The following is a 24,106-nucleotide window of genomic DNA, read 5'->3' on the forward strand; positions in this document are numbered from 1 at the left end:
TTTTCTAGTAATGCCATTTTCTGGTTTGGGTATCAGGATAATGCTTGCTTCATAGAATGAGTCAGCAAGTGTTTCCTCCTCTTCAATATTTTGGAAGAATTTTTGTACAATTGGTAGTATGTCTTCCTTAAATATAGGGTAGAAATTACTAATGAAGCCTTCTGTGCCTGGAGTTTTCTTTGTGGAAAGGCTTTTAACTACAAAAGTAATTCGATTTCTTTAATAGAGATGGGGCTATTCATTTCAGATTATCTATTTCTTCTTGAATGAGCTTTAGTAGTTTGTATCTTTTTAAGGAATTTGTCTGTTATTTAAGTTACTAAATTTCTTAGGTTATTATTTGGTTAGAATTTAACCCAAAGTATACAGAAGAAAGAAAACAAAAAATAATAAAGATAACATTAGAAATTGATGGAGTAAAGAATAAAAAAGTGATCCATTTATATGACATTCTGGAAAAGCCAAAACTATAGGTACAGCCTGGGCACGGCAGGGGGAGTTGACTATACAGTGACAGGGACTAGTCTTTTGGAATGATAGAACTGTTGTACATCTTGATTATGTTGGCAATTACGTGACTATATTTGTTAGAACTTGCAGAACTGTACATGAAAAGGGGTGAATTTTATAGTATGTAAGTTATACCTTAACATAAGAGAAAAAAGGAAACAGTAAAAGAAGCCAAAGAGTGTAAAAAGAATTCCAGTATGGGAACTGAAGAAACATGGGTACTATTTGTGATCTAACATTTGTGAAAACATCATAATATAGTATGCAGACCCAGAAATGTGTATATCATTCATTCACTTCACAGATATTTCTTAAACACATACACACTGGGGCAACAATGACTTACAATCTAGAGGGGTAAAATCAAACAGAAAACAAATAAATGAATAAATAAATGAGAATTCGAGAGTATGGTAAGTGCTCTGAATAAAACAGAAAAGCCTTGTGCCATAGAATCCAGGCAAGGACTCTCCGAGGTGCCATTTGAGTTGAAACCCAGCAAAGAATGAGGGGTAGAGAGCCAAGGGAGGAGGGAATGACAAGTCCGAAAGCTCTGAGGTCCATACATCCAGTAAGGGGTTAATGTGTAAAATATATAAGGAAATCATACAACTCAATAGCAAAAAAAACCCAATTTAAAAATGAAGGCCAGGCACGGTGGTTCATGCTTGTAATCCTAGCACTTTGAGAGGCTGAGGTGGGAGGATTGCTCAAGCCCAGGAGTTTGAGACCAGCCTGAGCAAGAGTGAGACCCCATCTCTACAAAAAATAGAAAAATGAGCTGGGTGTGGTGGTGTGGGCCTGTAGTCCCAGCCATTCAGGAGGCTGAGGCAGAAGGATCATTTGAGCCCAGGAGTTTGAGGTTGCAAAGAGCTATGATGATGCCACTGTACTCTAGCCTGGGTGACAGAGCGAGACCCTGTCTCAAATAAAATAAAATAAAATAAAATAATAAAAACAATAAAGATGAGCAAAGGACCTGAATAGACATTTTTTCAAAGAAGACATACAAATGATCAACAGGTATATGAAAAGGTACTCAAAATCACTAATCATCAGAGAGATGCAAATCAAAACTTCACACATTTTAGGATGGCTATTATCAAAAAGACAAGAGATAACATGAATTGGCAGGGGTGTGGAGAAAAGGGAACTCTTGTACCCTGGTGGTGGGAATATAAATTAGAATAGCCGTTACGGAAATTCCTCAAAAATTTAAAAATAGAACTACCCAGCAATCCCACCTCTGGGTATACACGTGCTTCTATCACCAATGGGAAATGGCTTCCCTGGCTGTCTGGGTCTCAAATTCAAAACCTCCAATTAGGCACTCCATTTGGGCCAGGGGTTCACCCTGGTCTGATCACCGTGGCAGTGACTCTTGACTGTTATGATTGGCCCAGCTTAGGTCTGGGCTCACTTGAAACCAATCCATTAGGCTCAGGGAGCTGAAGTCATATAACAGCTTCCCCAGAACTGTGCGGTTGGAAATGATAGGTGAAAGAAGAAGATTTTTAAAAGTTTGTGGTCATTATGGTGGGGAGGTGGTTGTTTTCCAGAATCCAGGAAGGGAGACTATGGGGTAAATAAAATAATAATATTATGGTATGAAATGTGACTTTTATTTTCTTGTTTCTCAATTATTCATTTGTCTAATTTATCTAACAAATGTTGGTTGAGAGATTTCTGAGTGCCAGGTATTGTGCCAGGTGCCAGGGATGCAGAGATGAAGATGCAGTCTAGTGGAATCAACTGGCAAAAAAAAAGACAAAAGTGCTGAATTAAGTGCTGTGGTGGAATTATTCACAGGGTTCTATAGGGGCAGAGAAGATTCATGAAAGTTAAGTTATCTATTGGTGTGTAACACATCACCCCTAAACTTAGTGGCTTAAAACAACAGTAAACATTTATCATTGTTCATAGTTTCTATGGGTGAACAATTCAGGAGCATTTCAGAGAATTAATATTCTGCTTTGTGAGAGAGAAGGGCCTCTGTCATCACATTGCAATCAGATATTGGCCAGGGCTGAGGTCATCTGAGGATTTGAGGCTACAGGATCTTCCAAGGTGGCTTACACGTGTGGCAGGCAAGTTGGTGCCTCTCCGGGGGCTCCTTGGATGTGTGGCTGACTTTCCCCAGAGCAAGTGATATAAAAGAACAGGGTGGAAGCTCTAATACCATTTATGGCCTACTGATGGAAGTTGTATACAGTCACTGTGTTCTTCTGGTGGCTGAGGTTTGCTGTGATTTGGTGTGGAGCAGGCCAGTATAAGGGTGGACTACCAGGAAATAGAATCATTTGGAGCCATCTTGGAGGTCGGCTACCACAGGAGGCTTCTGTCTATGACGAGACGTTTTTTGAGTCTTAAAGTATGAATAGGAGTCTGTCTGGCAGATAAGAAGACCATTAGAGACAAAAGCATGGAGAAAGAGTACAGTGCACTTGGGCAGCCGAGAGAGTGGGCCAGCATGACTGGAGTGTGGGGTGGGTGCGTGTGGTGAGAGGATCCAGGGAGGTAGGCAGGGCCAGATCGTGCAGAACCTCATGTTCTTAAGGATGTGACTCCTCTTCTGGGGATGGTGGCAAACTGTTGAAAGCATTAAGCAGGAGATGGCTGGGATCTGATTTGCACTTAAGAAAGATAACTTTGGTAGTAGGAAGCAGCTGGAAATAGGAGTGGAACTGGCAGAACAGTGTCACTAGACTAAGGAGTCAGCAGGTGGTCTTGGAAGCTGGTGGGGGCAGGATGAGAGTACCTGGGAAGAGCTCAGAGTGAGAAGAGCAAGGGGCAGGGGGTGTAGCCCACACAGTCAGAGGTGTGTTGAATAGAAGCCAAGGAGAAAAACCAGGAAGAAAGCAAGTATTTTTGTACTCTTACCTTGAAAAAAGTATTCATGGATTTTTTCCTTCATTTTCCAAAAAGTGTTTATATTCAAATCTAGCCTTTCTTGAACTTTCCTGGCTTTGCACTTCTCTACCCAGGTTAGTTGTTACCAACAGCTTTCAGTGTCCTCTTATCTCCTCACAGAGAAAAAGTAGTCTTCAGGATCTCAGAGGCCTCTTAAAATAGAAGTATTTTTGCTTATGCTGCTTACATCTTTCATGTGCCCTGGCAAATGTCTGCAGAAAACCACCTATGTAGTAGTAGCGATGCTGGGCTTTATTGTCAAGAAAAATAGGAAACAGGATAGGAGAGTAGGTCAAGAGGGAATGAGGGGCTGTATCCCTCTGATCTGTATCAAGAGGCCACAGGAAATGAAGAGAACCTTTTCTGTACCCTCCATTCCCCGCCACATATATGTGGGAACACACAGGAATTTATAGTGATGGTCTGACCTTTGCATCGTGAACGAAATTCGTTTTATAGGAAATTGTAGGATTGGCAAACTAGGGAGTATGTACAATTAATTTTTTAAAATTCCTCTAGAAACCTCAAAGGTGCTTGACTCTCCTGGTTTTCAAAAGTGTATGCCTCTCAATAATCGTGTGACAACAGAGGGCAGCCAGGGTGACGTGGCTAACTCCCTGGGCTGCTCCTGCCAACTCCCAGGTGGCTGCTTTCAGGAAGGTTTCCATAGCGACCAGAGGCAGGAAAAACCTGTCCACCCAGCTTAGCAATATCACATCCGGCTCAGCTCCTTAGCCCGAGGAGAAGTGGCACATACATATGTGTACATCCATTCACACAGACACACAGATAACATTGCATTGCAGAGCTGACCCTCACAGACTCCTCAAAAATATATCCAGAATCTAACCATTTCTCAGTGTTGCCATGACAGCAAAGCCAACATTATCTTTCACCTTGACTAGTGCAAGAGCCTCCTGTGTCCACTGCCTCCCTGTTTGCAGGGTGGCCAGAGGGAGCTCAGAACCCTCCTCTAATTTCCCAGCCCACTGAGAAATGAAGCCCAGAGTCCCCACTGTACTGTGAAGTGCCCGTGGCCCCCTGCTGCGTCTCCTCCCACTCTTCTCCCCTCACCCCCCAGCCCCTCTAGCCTGCTGGCTGCCTCGTCTGCAGGCTTCAGCCTGCCAAGGCTGCTCCTGACTTGCTGCCCCTTCTCCCTTGGTCCCCTTTCCCTCAGATAGCCACAGGACTTGAGCCCTCATGTCCTTTTGGTCTTTGCTCAGATATCACCTTATTTTCAAAGAGCTTTTCCTGACCACTTGACATAAATAGCCCCTCTCTTCTGATACTCTCCATACCTTCGCCTTGCTTTATTTTTCTTGTAACATTGTAGTTATCGCAACACATTTTTATGTTACTGTCAGATCCTCCACTGTAATGTAAGGGCCAGGGCGTTGTCTCCTGCTTTGCATCCCAGCCCATAGGAGCGTGCTTGGTCCCTGTTTGCTGCTGAATGAATGAGTGGGATGGGAGCCGGGGTCAGGAAAGGGAGCTGCTCAGGAGAGTTGCCTTCCCAGCCCCTCAGTCCTCCACGTCCAAGGTAGCTCATTCCCTCCACTGCAAGCAACTGCTTTCCTTCAGCTTTTACTCTGCTCTTCCAGAAGAAACAACCAGACCACTACCTGTGGGGTCGCTGGTGATGAGGAGTCTTTCTCATGATCTCAATTGGGATATTATGTTGAACCATATAAAATTGTCATTTTTGTAGGTTGTAATGGATGAATATTAGCAATTTCATGTGGTTCAACATAATAGCTTTGCGTAGATCTCAACGTAGAGGGCCCAGATATTAACAGTAACTTCTGGGAATCATTAGGACTACTAATTGCCCGATGCTCAGTGAGTACTTGCTGTGTGTCAGACAGTGTGCCCAAGGGCCTCAGGTGTGTTATCTCACTTAACCCTGATAGCCACAGTGAGGCATAGGTATTGTTATGCCATTTTATGGATGAGAAAACCAATATTCAAGTGAAGTAAACTTGCCCAAGGTCATAACAAGTGGGTAGTAGCTAGGATTTGAGTGCAGATCTGACTGGAGATGTCTGCACTTTAATCACAGAGGGCGGGTGCGGAAGCCAGTCCCCCCACAGCCGACTCACTGTCATTCTGCGGTCATTCTGCCACAGCCAAACACTGTCCTGGCTACTTTCCTGTTGACACTCCAGTGGGTAATCGTAGGTTCATTTCTAGTTTTAATAGGAGCAGGAGCTTAGAAATAGAAAGTTAGAGGAAGCCCCTACTAATTCCCCACTTGATGGCTTTTTCTTTTTTAAATTGAGATACAGAGATACAATTCACATAACATAAAATTTACCGTTTTTAAAGTGTACAATTCAGTGGTTTTAGTATATTCACCATGTTGTGAAACCCCAAATAGAAACCCTGTTAGCAGTCGCTCCCCATGCCCCCTTCCCTTCAGCCCCTGGCAACCATGAATCTACTTTCTGTCTGTGTGGATTTGCCTTTTCTGGACATTTTATTTAAATAGACTCATACTATATTCATCCTTTTGTGTCTGGCTTTTTTCACTGAGTATAATGTTTTCTGGGTTCATCCATGTTGTAGCGGGTATCAGTACTTCATTGCTTTTTATGGCTGAACATATTTCATTGTATGGATATTTCATATGCTTTTTTTTTTTTTAATTTCAGCATATTATGGGGGTACAAAAGTTTAGGTTACGTGTATTGCCCTTGCCCCCCAACCCCTTCGTATGCTTTATATGCATCCATTCATCAGTTGATGGACATTTGAGTTTTTACTTCTTGGCTATAATGAACATTCATTCATGTACTTGGCTGCCGTGAACATTCATGTACAAGTGTTTGTGTGGACGCAGGGTTGTTATTTCCTTGGGACGTACACGTAGGAGTGGAATTGCTGGGTCGCGTGGAAACTGTTCATTGAGGAACTGCCAGACTGTCTCCCACAGCAGCTGCACCATTTTCTCATTCCCTCCAGTAGTGACATGAGGACTCCAGTTTCTCTCCACATCCTCACCAACGCTTATCATTGTCCGTCTTTTTGGTTATTGCCATCCCAGTGGGTACGAGGTGGGGGTCTCATTGTGGATTTGATGTGCATCTTCCGGTGGCTAATGACATCAAGTGTCTTTTTACCTGCTTTTTGGCCATTTACATCTCTCCTTTAGAGAAATGTGTACTCAAATCTTTTGCCCATTTTTAAATTGGGGTATTTGTCTTTTTATTGTTGAATGTTTTTTAAGAGGACAAAAAAGGGAGGAGGAGGCCGGGGTTTAAACAGTGACAGGAGAGATTTAACTTAGGTTGTACTTGCTAACTTAGTTGCCCAGCTGCAAGGCCAGTGGAAGATGTGGCAGAGCAGACTGCTGGCGTGGGCGGAGCAGCAGAGGGGAGTGGAGGTGTCTACTCAAGCAACGTGTGCTAGCGGAGTGACGTGTGCTAGCGGAGTGACGTGTGCTAGTGGAGTGACGCCTCAACGGCTCTGGCTCAGGGAAACCCATTAACAGAGGTTTTGTTTTCTTTTTCTTTTTCTTTTTTAAGAAACGTTACCTGAGCACAGGGCACTGGGGAGTCTATATGTGATTCTTCTTCTATAATAAAAGGGGAACTGAGTGGACAGTCCCCTTGGGTTCACAAAGGAGTTGAAAACATCAGTTATGTAGCTTCTTCAGAGTGTATCCTCTCTTAGACAAAATGTTCAGACAGGAGGCTTTTTCTTTCAAAAAAGAAACAGGATTTCCTTTAAATCCTGTGCCCCCCTCCATTGTTTGTCCTTAAAAAATAGGGACTTAACAATAAAAAGGCAATTAAAAAATGGGCAAAGGGTGACTTTTCCCTTCCCTTTTCCACAGTGGCCAGGATTCTGGGCTTGCAAAATCAGAGGGTGGGGGGAAAGGACTCACCTTTGCAGGAGTGTGGGTGCTTCAGAATGACTCCCCTTTGCTCTCCTAACAGGGCAGATGTCTCTGAACCAGATGAAGCCTGAGGAGCCTTCCAGCTCTAAGATAGCAGGATAGTAAACTTCTAAGTCTGGAGCTGCAGAAGGCTTGCCCTGCCTCCCAGCGCGATGTCAGGTAGAAGCAGGGACTGGACTTGGAAATGGGATTGGGTATGAGGCTCTCACAGAGAGCCAAAGGAATGGGAGCTGGCTTGTTTGTTTTCCACAAAATACCATCCAGATCAGAGAGGTGGAGGATGGGGAAGGCTGGCTCTGGCTGTCTGAGCAAGTTACTAAAACTCTTCTCAGCTTGGCTCTCCAGTTTTCTTTTTGCCTCCCTCCAGCCTGCAAATCCTCCTTAAAGGAAGAGGCAAGGGGGTGATTTGATTATGTTTTACGTAATAACATATTGCTTCTTTTTCCCCCCTTTCTGTAGAAATGTGCTCATTTCTAGGTTTCTTCCATTCTGACCCCTCCCCACCTGTCCCACTTGAGATGGCCCAGTCTCTTTAAGGCTGGTGGGTGCTCTGGGAGGGAGAGGGAATATCCTGACTTGAGTTTTGCCTTTGCATTTTCTTGATTGTTTTCCTATTACTGGTCCTCTTTGGTTTTAGGAAGCCCCACACCTGCCAATGGCCCCTTCTCGGCCCTGACTGCGAGCATATGGCCCCAGGAGATCCTGGCCAAGCACACGCAGGTACAGCAGCTAGTCCAGGCAGGCACCAACCTGCTGTGCTCCCATGCTGTGGTGTCCAGGCCACCTCTGCAGGCTGCGCAAGAGTGGGTGGCCGACTCACACAGGATCATGGGGTCACCACCAGAGATGGATCCTAATTCCACATGCATGTGTGAATCAGTCACTATGCTGGAGGACAAGTATCATGGCACTATTCTCTCAGTATTATGGGGACACAGAAATACATAAAACATGTTTCTTGCCTTGATCTTACTATCTTTGATCTCTGAGAAGAACAAGGAGAATGCTAGGAGAATTTAGGGAAGGTAGTCACCCCCTGTAGCTGAGTGATGACCAGAGAAGGCTTTGTCGAATGGTGGCCTTTAAGCTGAGTCTTGAAGGCTGGGTGGAATTTTAGCAGGCAGCCATGTGGGTGGCATCTTCCAGAACCTATGATTCCAGCGAGGGGATAGACAACTGATTTTCTTCCTAATCCTGGTTCTAGAAGGAAGAGTCAGCAGAGCAACCAGAGTTCTACTACGACGAGTTCGGTTTCCGTGTGGACAAGGAAGGTAAAACGAAGCCCCTCCTGTGTGTTATTGCTGACATCCTTGGAGAGGACTTCAGCTCCCATGACTCGAATTATGTAGCACATGACCTGTGAGTGCTGGATGTTTCAGCTGTTCCAGATTTAAGGACAGAGTTGCATCCGAGGGTGATGCTGTTATAAGTATATGGAGACCTCTGATTTTTTTTTTTTTGAGATAAGTTTTAGTGTTCTTCACTTGATAATAAAAGAAATAGAGAAGTAGAAAAATTCAGAAAAGCATAAAGATTAAAACAGAATTAACCCATAATCCTATAAACCTGAAGATACCTGCTGATATTTTAGTGTATTCCTTTCCTGGTTTTGCATGTATCTATAGATACTTTCCATAACTAACATATATACATTGTGTCTTAAACATTATACTCTCAGCATTTTGCCATGTCAGTTAAGACCTCTTTAAAGTCATATATTTCAATGGCTGCATAATATCCTATTATAATGGATTTATTTATAATATTTTTATAACTATTTTTCTATAAAGGAGCCTCTAGGCCATTTCCCTTTGTTTTATTTTTATTTTTTCAACTATAAATGATAAATGGCCAGGTGCGGTAGCTCACACCTAGCACTCTGGGAGGCCAAGGCGGGAGGATCGCTTGAGCTCAGGAGTTCAAGACCAGTCTGAGCAAGAGTAGATCCCGTCTCTACTAAAAAAACCAGAAATTAGCCAGGCAACCAAAAAAAAAAAAAATAGAAAAAATTAGCCGGACATGGTGGTGCGTGCCTGTAGTCCCAGCTACTCGGGAGGCTGAGGCTGGAGGATTGCTTGAGCCCAGGAGTTTGAGGTTGCTGTGAGCTAGGCTGACGCCACAGCACTCTAGCCCAGGCAACAGAGCAAGACTCTGTTTTAGTCAATCAATCAATTAATTAAATGGACCTACTGATTCCCAAGTAGGTTGTTGGGAAGGCCTTCTACCAGGACCCAGGATGGCCTGTCACCAGGCCAGAACTGTGGCTAAAACATTTTTATTGGCTGAAACTAATGTTCAGGTCACTCATGTTTCCAATTCTGACATCAGTTTTCCTTGTTCTTCTAATTTGCAGGCAGCTATTTGGAGGTTAAAAACTGGCATTGAGAGGAACACAGGGAACTTTCTAGTATGTTGGAAATGTTCTGTGTCTTGATGGTTCTCTGGATTCAGAGTCCAGAGTGCTCACCATTACACCGTGGAACCACTGTATCTTGACAGGGACAACATTTAGACATTTGTTTATTGATACTCACCAACATGTACACTTAAAATTTGTGCATTTTGCCTTATAGAAAGTCATTAAAGTTGGTATTTTTAAAAGCTGGGCTGAGGGCTTGGCTTTAGGATGACTGCGGATGAGGCTTTCTGTGCAGTTCGCCCACACAGAGGTTGCAGGGTTGCCACAAGAGAGCCTCATCCTGGTTCATTCAACAAAGATTTCATGAAGCCGACTGTGGGTCGTGCACTCTTCTCAGCTGTATCCCCAATGCCTTGAATAAAACTCAAGGTGGTCTTGACTGCATGGAGTTTTCACTGTCATGGGGGAGCCAGGCAGTACACAAACATAATATGCTCGGGGCAAAAAGAGCTATGAAAAACGTTCTGAGACTAGAGAAGATGGGACGTGAATTGTATGTAAGTTGGTCAGGGAAGGCTTCTCAGAGGAGGAGACGCTTGAATAGAGACTGAAGAAAGTGGCGGAGTGAGTGTCACTGGGGAGGGGAATTGAGATGCTGAGGCCCTGAGGTGGGGGTGGAACTTGGTGGGAGGAGCAAGAGGGATGTTTCAGTGGAGTGCGGGGAGCGGGAGGAAGGCAGCAAGAGGTGAGGACGGAGGGGCAGCACCGGGAGGAGGCAGCTCACGGTCCCTGGTGGGCCTTGGGCTTTGAGTGTGAGTGAGCCAGGCACCACTAGCAGGTTCTGAGCAGTGACATGATCTGACTTGCACTTTAGAAGGGTCACTGTGACTGCTGTGGAGAACAGCCTTGGGGAGGCGAGGTGGCAGCAGGGAGGCCAGGAGGAAGGCTACTGTGGCGACCCAAAGGATGGTGGCTCAGATAAGGGCAGTGGTCAGGGCGGTGAGTTCCTGCACACTTGCTGCTGGACTGAACGTGGGGTCTAGGCAAGGAGTCATCAGAGGGGACTGACTCCAAGGTACAGGCCTGAGCGTCTGGAGAATGGCAGTGTCATTTCTGGATCTGGGGAAGACGGTGCTGGGGGCGGCTCTGCAGGAGAAAGTGAAGAACTCAGGTTTGTTCGTCACAGGGAGGCCTGTCCGATGCACACCTGGAGCTCCAGGAAGCCATTGGCAATGCGAGTCTAGATCTCAGGCAAGAGGTCTGGTTTGGAATCATAAAGCTCATGTTTTCCTCCCTCCACTGCTCACTGCTGTTCTCTCCCTGGCTCTCCCCTGGCAGAAGGTGCTGAGCCTGGTTCCTGTCTGCCGCCAAGCACTGCTTTGACAGAGGACCCTGCGCAGAGGCTGCGGTGGCAGGCCCACCTGGAGTTCACCCATAACCACGATGTGGGGGATCTCACCTGGGACAAGATCGCAGTCTCCCTACCCCGCTCTGAGAAGCTCCGCTCCCTGGTGCTGGCTGGCATCCCACATAGCATGAGGCCACAGGTGAGATGGCCACAGGGACCCAGAGGGTGTCGAGGGAGTTGTGGCCCCTGTGATGAGGTATCACAAGAAAGACCGAGGCTCATGTGGCTCCTTCCCTTAGCTGTGGATGCGTCTCTCTGGGGCCCTGCAGAAGAAGAGGAACTCGGAGCTGTCCTACCGCGAGATTGTGAAGAACAGCTCCAACGATGAGACCATTGCTGCCAAACAGGTGAGGCGGGTGGCCAGGGGCCCTGCAGGAAGAGCTGCCTGTCCAGAGGCTGTATGTGCACCCCAGGAGGGAGGTGGTCTGCCTGGGGTTCTGGGAGCACACCCTTGGCAGGGGTGGCAGCCCTGCCACCCACAAACATGTTCCTGGAGGACACCTGCTCCTTTCTGGGTCCTCCATAAGCCATGGGAGAATTTTCTAAAAGGCCACCAGTGCTGTGGAAAGACATGGAGGAAGTGGGGTTCACAGCTGGGGATTCTAAATGCAGACTCCAGGCTCACGCCAGACGTTGTCATTCAGAGGTCTGCGTGAAGTTCCCCAGGTGAATTTGATGTACTCGGCTCCACACTAGCTGGGATCTAATCCCGGAGGGAGGGGAGGGTAGCTTTGACCTGGAGCATGAGGAATCCCCATTCCTGGGAGAGAAGCCCGCCTGGGCTTTGCCTCTCCCACAGGGTGTCACAGGGTCTTGTTGGTGCGGCTGCGTGACAGATTGAGAAGGACCTGCTCCGCACCATGCCCAGCAACGCCTGCTTCGCCAACGTGAACAGCATCGGGGTGCCCCGCCTGCGCAGGGTCCTCCGAGCACTGGCCTGGCTCTACCCAGAGATCGGCTACTGCCAGGGGACGGGCATGGTGAGCACAGCCCCAGGGAGGGCGGCGGGTATCCCAAAGGTCTTCTCCAGGCTGCTCGGGGGTTGTTACCTTCCAGGGCAGTGGAATGGGAGGTGGGGGTGGACCAGGAGGGCAGGAAACTGAGGCCCGCCGAGGAAGGTGTGCTTTCTACAGCGTATCCCCACAGAGGCTTTTCGGGTTGGCATGGAGACCTAGGTAGAGGCCCTTTGTTCCCCTGCCCTGGCCAGGTGGCCGCCTGCCTTCTGCTGTTCCTGGAGGAGGAGGACGCCTTCTGGATGATGTGCGCCATCATTGAGGACCTGCTCCCTGCCTCCTACTTCAGCACCACCCTGCTGGGCGTCCAGACTGACCAGCGGGTCCTGCGCCACCTCATCGTCCAGTACCTGCCTCGCTTGGACAAGCTGCTCCAGGAGCACGACATCGGTAAGGCCTGGCAGCCACCCAGGGGTCCGGAGACGCTGGCTGATTCTGCAGCCCTTGAGGCCTTGTGACACACCTGGCAGAGGCTGATGGCCGGGCTGTGGACACAGGCACACGCAGTCTTCGTTGCTCTCTTGCTCTCCCTCCACTTCGAGCAGGCAAGGCCTCTTGCCACTCTTCGGGAGGTATCCTCCACCTCCTCCCCAGGCTGCCCTGTGGCCAGGGCTGTCCCTGGTCCCAGCCACAGTGGCCGGTGTCTGTTCACAGAGCTGTCCCTGATCACGCTGCACTGGTTCCTCACGGCCTTCGCCAGCGTGGTGCACATCAAGCTGCTGCTGCGCATCTGGGACTTGTTCTTCTATGAGGGCTCCCTGGTGCTGTTCCGGATCACTCTGGGCATGCTGTGCCTCAAGGTGCTTGCTGAGCCCCCGCCGTCCCCACCACCGCCGCCACCCAGCTTTCAGGCTGAGGAACAGCAGCCCATGTGGGGTGGGTGGGGGAGCTCCCTGGACCGGGCAGGGCCAGCCCGATGGTCACGCCAAGGGGTCACAGGTCTCTGAGGATGGGGGATGCCCGGCAGTGACATCCTCCTCCCCTGTCCTGCCCTGGCATGGCCCAGGAGGAGGAGCTGATCCTGTCAGAGAACTCGGCCTCCATCTTCAACACGCTGTCAGACATCCCATCGCAGATTGAGGACGCGGAGCTGCTGTTGGGGGCGGCCATGCGGCTGGCTGGCTCCCTCACTGACGTGGCTGTGGAGACCCAGCGTCGCAAGCACCTGGCCTACCTCATTGCAGACCAGGGCCAGCTCCTGGGGGCCAGCACCGCCACCAGCCTCTCTCAGGTGGAGCAGGAGGGGGAGACCCCACCTCAGCCCACAGTTGCAGGGCGTGTGCTCTGAGGAAGCCCAAAGAGAGAGGGCCACGGGGAATGGACTGGCCCTTCCTGCCCTGCTGTTCTGCCCCTGAGGTCCGGCACGGCCCCCTCCTCGGGCCTCTAGGGGCTCTGTCCCCAGCACAGCTGATTATACTTTCCCGATGCCCAGAGCCAGCCTCAGTGGCTGTTTCAGATGAGACCATGTGAGAGGAAGGCTGGTGGGTTCGCTCCCTCCTGGGCGGGGTGCCGGGGGCCACTGCCGACCTGCTCTCCCTCCCTGTAGGTGGTTCGCCGCAGGACCCAGCGGAGGAAATCCGCCATCACCGCCCTGCTCTTCGGTGAGAGCTCTGCTGTGGGCACCGAGCGGGCAGGCAGTGCAGACGGGGCCGTGTGTCCTCACACCTAGTGTGGACTTGGGGGCTTCCTCTCCTCGGGGGCCTGGGGAGGGCTGTGGTCCCCATCGCTCTCTGGGCCTCCTAGGGGAAGACGACCTGGAGGCACTTAAGGCCAAAAACATCAAGCAGACAGAACTGGTGGCCGACCTCCGGGAAGCTATCCTCCGCGTGGCACGCCACTTCCAGTGCACAGACCCCAAAAACTGCAGCGTGGTGAGTCGCCGCCCCTGCGCTCTCTTGGGGAATGGACCGGCCCTCCCTGCCCAGCCCCACTCATGGTGCTGAGGCTTCTCCCCTCGCTGGCCTTTCTGTCCATGTCACCTCTGTCCACTGTGGCAGGAGCTGACCCCAGACTACAGCATGGAGAGCCACCAGCGGGACCACGAGAACTACGTGGCGTGTTCACGCAGCCACCGGCGTCGGGCCAAGGCCCTACTGGACTTCGAGCGTCATGACGATGACGAGCTGGGCTTCCGCAAGAACGACATCATCACGGTGCGTGGGAGGCTCAGCCACCTGCCCCTGAGGCCGGGCCGGTTTCCTTTCCTTGCTGAGGGCCCCTGTTTCGGAAAACAGGGTTTCTGGAAGGGCCGAGTTGCTGAGCACAGACTCAGACAAGCTGTGTGTGAGGCACCGGCCCTGGGCACCCAGCTCTGGTTCCTGCTGTCTTCCCTCCCGTGCAGATAATTTCTCAGAAGGACGAGCACTGCTGGGTGGGGGAGCTGAACGGCCTGCGAGGTGAGGGCCTTGGTCTGCTGTGGAGTGCGGGAGGGACACCTCCCTGCCGTCCCCTCCACGCCCCTGCCTGTGTGTGGGCTGTGCCTGCTCTGTCCTCAGCTCCTTGAGAGCAAGGGTGGGGCCGCACCGGGCTGCTGCTCACAGGGCCTGCTTCTCCCGCAGGCTGGTTTCCAGCCAAGTTCGTGGAGGTCCTGGACGAACGGAGCAAAGAGGTGAGGGGCAGGACAGGGCCTGTGCTCGAGTGAGTCTGGGCTTGTGGCAGGGGAGGTGGCTGGCTGCCTGCAGCGTTGGGCAGGGCTTCTCAGACCCATTCCCCCCATCAGTACTCCATCGCGGGGGACGACTCGGTGACGGAGGGGGTCACGGACCTTGTGCGAGGGACTCTTTGCCCGGCCCTCAAGGCCCTGTTTGAACACGGACTGAAGAAGCCGTCCCTGCTCGGGGGTGCCTGCCATCCCTGGCTGTTCATCGAAGAGGTAGGTTGGCCTGGACTCCTGTCCCCTGTGCCAGCTCTGCCGTCCCCACAGTGCCCCTGAGGCCCTTCCTGCCCGTGGGCCCCTTGGAGGTGCAGAACGAGCGCAGGGTAGTGACGTGTGCTCTGTTGCGCCTTCCTGTCCTACACCCGCACCGTGTGCCACCCCTCACAGGCAGCCGGCCGGGAGGTCGAGAGAGACTTCGACTCCGTGTATTCCCGCCTGGTGCTCTGTAAGACGTACAGGTAACTGGGCCCTGCCCCAATTGTCCTGGCAGGGTCACCTGCCGCGGGGAGTGAAGGAAGGGCCAGACCCTGTGTCCACCTGGCACACCAGGGAGCTGTGGTCCCTTGTCAGGTTGGATGAAGACGGCAAAGTCCTGACCCCGGAGGAGCTGCTGTACCGGGTAAGCAGGGCCTGCTCTGCCAGACCCCAGACACCTCTCCCAGGTTGGCCAGTGGGGGTGCCTGAGTGACAGCTGTGCCCCCCAGGCTGTGCAGTCTGTGAATGTGACCCACGACGCAGCACACGCACAAATGGACGTCAAGCTCCGCTCACTAATCTGTGTGGGGCTCAAGTAAGTGTAGAAAAGAGGGTGGCAAAGGGACAGGAGGAGCCGCAGAGTAGGGGTGGCTGAGTCCAGCATGGGAGGGGTCCTCTAAGGGGAGTCTAAAGGACAGAGAAGGAATCTCAGGGACTTGGGTCCTGCTCAAGGCCTTGCGCCCTCCCCATGGAGGGTGGTCTGGGAGCTGCTGAGAAGGGCAGGTCGGAGCATCCACTGTAGGCCACAGCCAGAAGGGCCGAGAGCAGCCCCTGCTCCTCCTGGACTTGTCCCCAGTGAGCAAGTGCTGCACCTGTGGCTGGAGGTGCTCTGCTCCAGCCTGCCGACCGTGGAGAAGTGGTACCAGCCCTGGTCCTTCCTGCGCAGCCCTGGCTGGGTCCAGATCAAGTGTGAGCTCCGGTGAGGACCATACCTGGCTTCTGGGTGGGTCGCACGGCCAGCTCTGTAGGGCCCAGGGGTTGGGGGATGGAGGCAGGGGTGGGTGGCAGGGCCCACCAAAGGTGAGGAGAGCCTCACCCCACCCCCACCTCCTCACCTCCAGCGTCCTCTGCTGCTTTGCCTTCAGCCTCTCCCAGGACTGGGAGCTCCCTGCGAAGAGAGAGGTGGGTGCTATGGGCTGCTCCGAGGCCCCGAGTCTGCCTTCTCAAGGGCTGCGCTGGCGGAGCTCCCCTGTGGTTTCTCGGGTGGCTGAGGTGGGGCCGGGGTGAGGACCCAGAGTGCTGGCACCAGCTGTAAGAACTGCTCTGGCCCCAGGCACCTTGGGCTCCTTTGGGCATCCCCAGCCCAAGGCCTGTGAGGTGAGGGGCTGTCCCTGTGTGCAGGAGGAGAAGCAGCCTCTGAAGGAGGGTGTCCAGGATATGCTGGTGAAGCACCACCTTTTCAGCTGGGACATAGACGGGTGATGCTCTTCCTCCAGCTGCCCTGTCACACCCAGGCCTCCCCCAACCCACCGACTACCAAAGAGGCCCTGCCGGCCAGCCTCAGGCCTGCTCCGGGGCCACCCCAAGCTGTGGGGTCTGGGGAAGATGGTCTCTAGAGCCCTGTGATTGGGAGATAAGGGTCTCCCCAGAGCATTGCTGGTGGCAGGAACGGAAGGTGGGTGCCCAGCTCAGCCTCTTCCTCCTGAGCACGTGGGAGGTGAGGGCTCTGCCTCCCCAGGGTCCTTAGTGAAGCCCCAGGCCCCAACTACCGTTTGTACCGACCAAAAACCTTGTGAGGAGGTGGAGGGCTGCACCTGTGTGTCAGTCTTTGCTCAGGAAAGCAGGTGTGGGGTGGCTAATGGCAGATAAAGGCTCCTTGGCCTCTTTGGTTTGTAAATAAACTATGTCTTTGAGAAAGTGCGTCCTGTCTTCTGTCCAGCCAGAGCCGCAGGAGTGTCCAAGGTTCTGCCCTTCCTGGAGTGGTCTGGAAGGCACGGCCTGGCTACTTTTTCCTGTACAGGTAGGAAGCCTGTGCTGACCACTCCCCAAGTCAACCTGATGGGGAGGCGGACTAGGCTCACTGCCCACCCTCTCCCCAGGCCCCAGCCGCACTGCCCACCCCTTCCATGGAGTGAATGAGTTGGACTAACAAGCTGGTGTTTTTGTTTTTATTTTAAAAAGTTCACACAGCTTCCCCACCTTTGTCCCAGCACTGGTTTTGGTGACTCCATCCCTACTCCCCTACGACTCAGGGAAAATGAGAGGCCACAGCTTCATGGCCACCTCTGAGGCCCACAGCAGGGTGGAGCTGGGCCCGAAGCCCCTCCTGTCCCAGGGCCGCGTTGGCTGCAGTGAGGCGAGGGGGACGGAATGTGGGTGGAGCGTTCCTGGCAAGATGGCCAGGAAGCACCTCTGCCCTAGTGGCACTGATAGGGAGCCAGGAAGCAGGGGAGGTGGGGCACAGGCCGTGGCAGGGTGTCTGCATGTCACACACACGTGATGGGTGGGCCTGGGCAGCTGCATACCAGGTAGGGCACCAAACCATGTGGCACATAGCTCAAGGGTGACCCTGCATCTAGTACCCAGGAGCTGTGGCCCTGTGGGCCCCTCTGTATGTGAGTAGGATGGGAGGGAGCTGCACCCACCTCCTGTCCCCCCAAAATATATGTATATAATGTATATCAATATATAATATAGAGGTATATACACCTGTACAGAAAACTTTTGCCGCCAACCACTGAATGGTTACACTACACCAAGACACTAAAATGGCAGGGAGCCCCCTCCCAGGAAGCCTTGGGAGCCTGGGGTTGGCAGACATGGGGAATGGGGAGGTAGAGGCCCAGGCCAGTTTATTCCCTTACAGCGAAGGGGAGCAGACAGGAAGGAGATTCCTCCCTCAACTCACCTCAGAGCCAGAAGAGCGGCCTGCTGGCTGGGTCTCGCCTACCTTAGCCAAACTGCAGCCAGACGGTGCACCTCTGACCTCAAAAAAGGAGGTCAAATAGAAATGGCCCGACCCTGTCCAGGCCTCCAAAACCCCAGATGGGACCCAGGATTGCTGCTTGACAGCTGTTCTCTTCTGCCCTGGGTGAGCCTGAACCAGGAGGCGGCGCCCCTCTGCTCCAGCCTCCCAGGGAAGGGAAAAAGCAGGGACTGTGATTGTCAAGACACAACCACGTGGAGAGGCCGAATCAAGCAGGAGCCACGCTGGCCGAACTTCCACGGCTCCCCAGCGTCCATCCCCTCCCCCAACCCCAGTCTCTGGAGCCGAGAACTACAAGCAGGAATCCCAGTGTAGCTGCAAATCATGGCCATCGAGGAAGTCTGTGGAGAAGAGACTGGGGGCTGTGGTACTGAGGGGGGCCAGGCTCAGCACAGGGCCGCCTGACGACAGCTCCAGCCAGTCCATGTTGTCCAGGTGGCCGTCAGCCAGGTCCAGGCCCATGCTGCTGCTAGGCTCAGGGACAAAGTGCAATTCTGAGGTGTCCATGGGCGATGGGGGGTGGTCCAGGATGGCAGAGCTGCTCAGCATCTGGCTGTGGAGGTCGTCAATGAGAGAAAGGGGCTCTGGCCCTTCGTGCCCACTGGTCAGCAGGGGCAGCCCCGTGCTACTCTCCAGGAAATCCTCCAGGCGCCCAGGGAGGGAGGGTGAGCCTGGTGGAGGCGGCGCAGCCTGGGGAAGCTCAGCTGAGGGCGAGGGCTGTGTGGCCAATGGGGACCCACAGGCTGTTGTCAAGGATGGCTTCTCCTTCCCTGGCAGGGATGATGGCTCCTTGAAATCTGCTGAAATTTCTGCCAATCAAGACAGTAAACGGATGTTAGAAACCGGGCCTGAATATCTACATACAAAAGAGTGAAGGTGGACCCTAACCTCATACCACATACAAAATAAAATGGATCAAAGACTTAAATGTAAGAGCTAAAACTAGTAAAACTTTCAGAAGAAAACATAAGGCAAAATCTTTATGACATTGGATTTGGCAATGATTTCCTTGTTATGACACCAGAAGTACAGGAGGACAAACTGGGTTACCTCAAAATTTAGAACTTCTGTGCATCAAAGGGCACTATCAAGAGGATGAAAACCCATAGAATGGGAGAATGTATTTGCAAATCGTATTTGATAAAGGATTAAGATCCAGAATACACAGAATTCCTAATATGCAATAAAACCACCCAACTAAAAAATGGTCAAAGAACTTGAATACACATTTTCCCCAAAGAAGATATACAAATGGCCGATAGCACATGAAAAGATGCTCAACATTACTGATCGTGGGGAAAATGCAAATCAAACAACAAAATACCTCCTTCAAACCCTCTAGAGTAGCTACTATAAAAAAAGTAGAAAACAAAATAAGAGGATATGGAGAAATTGGAAGCCCTGTGTCCTGTTGTTGGCAGAAATGTAAAATGGTCCAGCTGCTGTGGAAAACAGTACTGAGGTTCCTCAAAAAATTGAAAACAGAACTACCTTGTGATCCAGCAATCCCACTTCTGGATATGTGTGCAGAAGGAGTGAAGGCAGCATCTCAGAGCTACGTGCACACCCAGTTCACAGCAGCATCATTCACAACAGTGGACCGTGGAAGCAGCCTAAGTGTCTACTGATGGATAAATGGATGAACCTTGAGGATATTATGCAAAGTATAATAAGCCAGTCACAAAAAGACAAATACTTTATGACTGCGCTTGTATGAGACGCTGAGAGTAGTTGAAGTCATACAGGCAGAAAGTAACATGGTGACTACCAGGGGCTGGGGGAAGGGAGAATGACTGCTACCGTTTCATAGGTATGGAGTTTCAGTTTACAAGAGGAAAAGAATTAGAGCTAGGTGTGGTGATGGCTGCACAACATTATGAATGCATTTAATATCAATGGACTGCACACTTAAAAATTGTTAAGATGCTAAATTTTATGTGTATTTTCCAATTAAAAAAATGGAAAAAAATGAACGAAGAACTCAAATAGACATTTCTCCAACAGGGGACACACAAATGGCCACTGAGCACACAAAAAGATGCTCAACCTGGCTGGTCATTACAGGAATGCAAACCTCAACAAGGTATCACTTCACACCCATCAGAATGGCTATTATCATAAAATTGAAAAAGACGTGTCTGCGAGGATGTGGAACCCTGGACCATTGCAATGTAAGATGCTACAGCTGAAGTGTAAACAGTTTGGTGATTCCTTTAAAAAGTTAAATACAGAATTACCGTATGATCATGCAATTCCAGCCCTAGGTATATGCCCAAAAGAACTGAAAGCAGGGACTCAGACACTTGCACACCAATGTTCACAGCATTGTTCTCAATAGCTAAAAAGTAGAAAACCCAGGTATCCATCAACATTCACTGTACGAGCAAAATGTGGTACATCTGTACAGTGGAACATTATCCAGCCATAAAAAGGAATGAAATTCTGACACATGCTACAATGTGGATGAATTCTGAAGACATTATGCTAAGTGAAAAAGCCACCCAAAACACCAATATTGTATACATAATTCCTCTTATATGAGGTCCCCAGAGTAGTCAAATTCACGGACAGTAGAATGGGGGTTGCCAGGGGCTGCGGGGAGGGGGAATGAGAGTTACTGTCTAAGGGGTACAGAGTTGCAGTTTGGGATGATGCAAAAGTTTCGAACCGGATAGTGGTGCTGGTGAATGTACTTTACAACATTGACCTGTACATTTAAAATGGTTAGAATGGCAGATTTCGTTACGTATATTCTACCACACACACACACACACACACACACACACACACACACAGAATTATACATAAATCAGGTTTGCTCCCTGACCCCTGTGTCCTGCCCGCTCCAGTCCCAGCTGAACACACACATTCCTTCCCTGTGACTGCTCTCAGCAGGGGAGGAGCAGTACCCGCCTGTCCAGCCGCCACCACCTACCCCATTCAAACCCGCTTCTCTTCAAACTGAAGGAACGTGAGAGCTAAAAACAAAACAAAAAAAAACACCCGCTTCTCTGGGCATCCCTGCCACCTCTCTAGCCACTTTTCAGCGTCCCTTTGGGAGCAGGCAGCACCCCCATCTCCCTTTCCCTGCCAGCCCATAAATGCTAGAGTTCAAGGCCTGCTCCCTTTCCCTTCTCAAATAATCTCTCTTCTCTAGGGTGGCCGCATCCTTCCCACAGTCTGTTTGGACCCTGGAACCTCCCAAAGCTCATTCCCAGGCTTGTCCTGAGCTCCAGTCCAGCGGTCCTCAGAGTGGGTCCCACACTTGCAGCCTCAGTGTCACCTGCACCAGTTAGACGCACCTCAGGCCCCTCTCTCCTCCCTAAAGCTTGAGAATCCCCGATCTCAGGGATTGACCTCAGCTATTGAACCTTTATTTTATTTCTTTTACAGCCCAGCAAGCTAAGAATGAGCTCTTATTTTAAATTGAAATAAAATTCATATAACATAAAATGCACCATTTTAAAGTGTGCAGCTCCGTGGCTGGGCTCCTGCCTTGCCCACACCATCTCATTACTCCTCTTTGTGCTCAGGCAGTTAAAGCACTCGGAAGGGAACACCCAGCACCTGCACCACACGCTCCTGCTGCCACCAGAGAAGTCTCCGTGCCCCCTGGGAAGCCAACACCACCTCCCCCGCTGAGGGGTCTCGCTCCCACCCAGCACCCACCTGCTTCCTTGCTCCCCTGTGCAGGGAAACCTTCCGGAGAGCTCCCCCCAGGCAGCCTTTTGCAGCGACTGCCACACGCCCACTCCCCTGACTGGGCTTGTCCTTTGCTGCTGCGACTGTCCTTGGCTTCCAGGACATCATGCTCTGTCCACTACTCAGTGGCACCTGCATGTCCCGTGTCCCCCTCCTCTGTCCTCTGCTCCTCCACCCCATGCCCCGGATGACCTCACAGCTCCAACTGCCAACCTAGACGCGACAACTCCCCAGCCCAGACCTCTCCCAAACGTCCCTGTCCACATGAATCCTTCACTCCAGTGACTCCTGATGCACGTGAACGCATCTGAGGCTGTGCCACCGTGTCTCCACACAAGCCCCCCAGCTTGTTCTGGGACCTCAGGCTGTGGCCCTTGGAGTCTCCTTCTCCCTCCCACATAACTGGGAGCCACCAAACTGGCTCTCCCGGCACACCTGACTCCAGCCCCTCCTCCCACCTCACTGCTGCCCCCCAGGCTCCCGCTTCTGCCCTTGAGCAGACCAGGCCACTCTGCTCAAAGCTGTGGGATGGCTTCCTAGCTACTGAGCCAAAGTCCCCTGTCCTGCTGCCCAGGAAGTCCCACGTGATCCACTCTTGACCTCTGCCTTGTTCCTCTCCTCATTCTTCCCTCACTCTCTGTGCTCCTAAAACACTTACTTTCCTGAGGCCTGCACTGGTGGCCTTTCCCAGGGACACCACGCATGGCTACCCACTTCGCCTCCTTCTCAGCAAGGCCTCCCCTTGCACTCCCCCAAGGCCTTTCTTCTCCCTTCCTTGCAATTTTTTCCTAACGCTTCTGCCTTCTGACACACCATACAATTCACTCATTTTTTTGTTGTCTACCTCCCCAGCTAGACGGGAGCTCTGTGACGGAGACTTCTCCAAGGGTAAGTGGCCCAGAGCAATGGAGGCCTCACAGCATGTCCTCCCTCTCCCCAGGCCTTGGAGACAGGGGCTGCCCTGTCACTGCTATATGCACAGTGGCTGACAAGGCCTCTCACTCGCTGAAGTGTTCAAGAAATAAACAAATCAACCAACCTAGGGCTCAAGAGACCTATGAACAGAGAAAGTGGTTAGGGAGGCAGCGGGGCTCGGGGTTACCTCCACTCTGAATAAGAATGTCAAACAGGTCGTCCATCTGCTGGCTTGAAGAGCCATTTTCCTGTGGAACAGAAACAAGATGAAAATCTTGACCAGGAGGCCCCTAGCCTGGCCCAGGACCAAGCCCTCTCCCTCCCCTGCAGAGTGGGCAGCTGGACCCGCAGTGCCCGCGGGCTGTGCTCAGATTCCCAGAGCCCAGACTCACCCCATCAGGCCAGGCTCTCGTGCCCTGGCCCCCAGGACCTGCTCCCCAAGGCCTCTTTGACCCCAAAGAGGTGGGACCGAGGGAGCCACAGCCTGACAGCCTAGGGCAGCCACGCACCCTGGCCATGCCCAGGCCACTTTCCTCACCTGCTGTTTGGGCTGCTGGTTCACAGCTTCCTCATAGCCAGGTGGCTCCTTCTTCAGCAGAGAAGTGGGGGTCCCAAAGAGGGGCCGCAATGGGTGCTCCAGGTCTATCTGGGTGGGTGGGCCAGAGGCTGGAGAGCCAGGCTGGGACAAGGGCTGGACAGAACAGGGAGAGGACCGGTGGTCGCACACCTGCCTTGTCAGGGGCAGGGGACGCAGGGCCCAGGCACCCGTACACCCCAGGAGGGCAAGGGAGGAAACACCTGCCTTCTTGGCCAGGCCAGCTTTGCTAGCTGCACCAGCTTTGGGGGAACTTTTATGGAAGCCACTGGGAAAGAAAGGATACAGGATGACCCCTAATCCTTAAAGGGGTGATTAAATGCCTGGGGTGCGAGGAGGGAGGAGGGGCTCTGTGCTGATCACTTCCTGAGATTTCTGCCTCCCATCCTGAGGTGCCTAGTTCTTGTCACTGTCCCCATCCCCTCCAGCCCCACGCTCTGCAGGGCTGAGGCTATACACAGCCTAAGAGCAGCCTCACCTCTGGTCTAGGCTGTGAGGGAGCCAGCTGCTGCTGACGCCCTGGTGGCATACAGCTGCCCTCTGAGGGAAGGACCCTAAGCTGGAGCCTGGGCCAGACGGCCAATCCCAGAGCCTCTCCCCAGGGCAGGGCACCTCTTTGGCTGTCACCTGCGTCCTCCCCACCCCATGGAGCAGTGCTATGGGAGGCTCTCAGCCTGGCTGGGGGCTGCTCAGGGGCCCTGCTGCCAGGGTACAGGAACGTTCTGGTATCAATGGCCAGCTCCCTGATGGCTCCCCCTCCTGGCCAGAGGGGTCTTAGGCAAGTCCTTTAACTTTCCTAAGTCTCAGTAGCCTTCTTGGTGAGATAGGGTAGTGATCCCTCATTTTGGAGGGTTGAAGGGAAGATTAAATGAAGCAAACATAAAATACCCAGCACCAAGGATGCCTGAGAAGGATCTTCCCACCCTCTGGACCCCGCCCTGCTCCTCACCCCCCCGAGC

The 24,106-nt window shown here is 51.7% G+C and overlaps 2 protein-coding genes across 14 annotated transcripts in view; one reads left to right on the forward strand and one right to left on the reverse strand.

Annotated features, from left to right (window-relative positions):
* The window catches only part of SGSM3 (small G protein signaling modulator 3), a 38,371-nt gene extending 21,516 nt beyond the window's left edge, over positions 1 to 16,855 (forward strand). Inside the window, exons 2-22 of one of the 10 annotated variants that reach the window (XM_069489878.1) lie at positions 7,359 to 7,477; positions 7,956 to 8,038; positions 8,523 to 8,589; positions 11,016 to 11,224; positions 11,325 to 11,432; positions 11,922 to 12,065; positions 12,293 to 12,488; positions 12,753 to 12,898; positions 13,105 to 13,329; positions 13,645 to 13,699; positions 13,842 to 13,969; positions 14,096 to 14,251; positions 14,440 to 14,494; positions 14,657 to 14,706; positions 14,818 to 14,970; positions 15,142 to 15,212; positions 15,325 to 15,373; positions 15,459 to 15,544; positions 15,806 to 15,928; positions 16,071 to 16,131; positions 16,354 to 16,855. In XM_069489878.1, the coding sequence (XP_069345979.1) occupies positions 7,471 to 7,477; positions 7,956 to 8,038; positions 8,523 to 8,589; positions 11,016 to 11,224; positions 11,325 to 11,432; positions 11,922 to 12,065; positions 12,293 to 12,488; positions 12,753 to 12,898; positions 13,105 to 13,329; positions 13,645 to 13,699; positions 13,842 to 13,969; positions 14,096 to 14,251; positions 14,440 to 14,494; positions 14,657 to 14,706; positions 14,818 to 14,970; positions 15,142 to 15,212; positions 15,325 to 15,373; positions 15,459 to 15,544; positions 15,806 to 15,928; positions 16,071 to 16,131; positions 16,354 to 16,431 (2,250 nt within the window). In that variant the 5' untranslated portion in view covers positions 7,359 to 7,470 and the 3' untranslated portion in view covers positions 16,432 to 16,855. Of the gene's footprint in view, positions 1 to 7,358; positions 7,478 to 7,955; positions 8,039 to 8,522; positions 8,590 to 11,015; positions 11,225 to 11,324; positions 11,433 to 11,921; positions 12,066 to 12,292; positions 12,489 to 12,752; positions 12,899 to 13,104; positions 13,330 to 13,644; positions 13,700 to 13,841; positions 13,970 to 14,095; positions 14,252 to 14,439; positions 14,495 to 14,656; positions 14,707 to 14,817; positions 14,971 to 15,141; positions 15,213 to 15,324; positions 15,374 to 15,458; positions 15,545 to 15,758; positions 15,929 to 16,070; positions 16,132 to 16,282 lie in introns of all 10 variants that reach the window. The other 9 variants (XM_069489885.1, XM_069489882.1, XM_069489877.1 and 6 more) reach the window with 9 other exon arrangements.
* Positions 16,856 to 17,105: 250 nt separating this feature from the next.
* Positions 17,106 to 24,106, reverse strand: part of MRTFA (myocardin related transcription factor A) — a 186,940-nt gene continuing 179,939 nt past the window's right edge. For 3 of the 4 annotated variants that reach the window (XM_069489875.1, XM_069489874.1, XM_069489873.1), the window contains 3 exons: positions 23,091 to 23,243; positions 22,740 to 22,800; positions 17,106 to 18,744 (listed from right to left, as the gene is read on the reverse strand). In XM_069489875.1, the coding sequence (XP_069345976.1) occupies positions 18,227 to 18,744; positions 22,740 to 22,800; positions 23,091 to 23,243 (732 nt within the window). In that variant the 3' untranslated portion in view covers positions 17,106 to 18,226. Of the gene's footprint in view, positions 18,745 to 22,729; positions 22,801 to 23,090; positions 23,244 to 24,106 lie in introns of all 4 variants that reach the window. The other variant, XM_069489876.1, reaches the window with a different exon arrangement.

The sequence above is a fragment of the Eulemur rufifrons genome, chromosome 16 (assembly GCF_041146395.1).
Source record: "Eulemur rufifrons isolate Redbay chromosome 16, OSU_ERuf_1, whole genome shotgun sequence".
In the NCBI taxonomy this organism is placed as follows: Eukaryota; Metazoa; Chordata; class Mammalia; order Primates; family Lemuridae; genus Eulemur; species Eulemur rufifrons.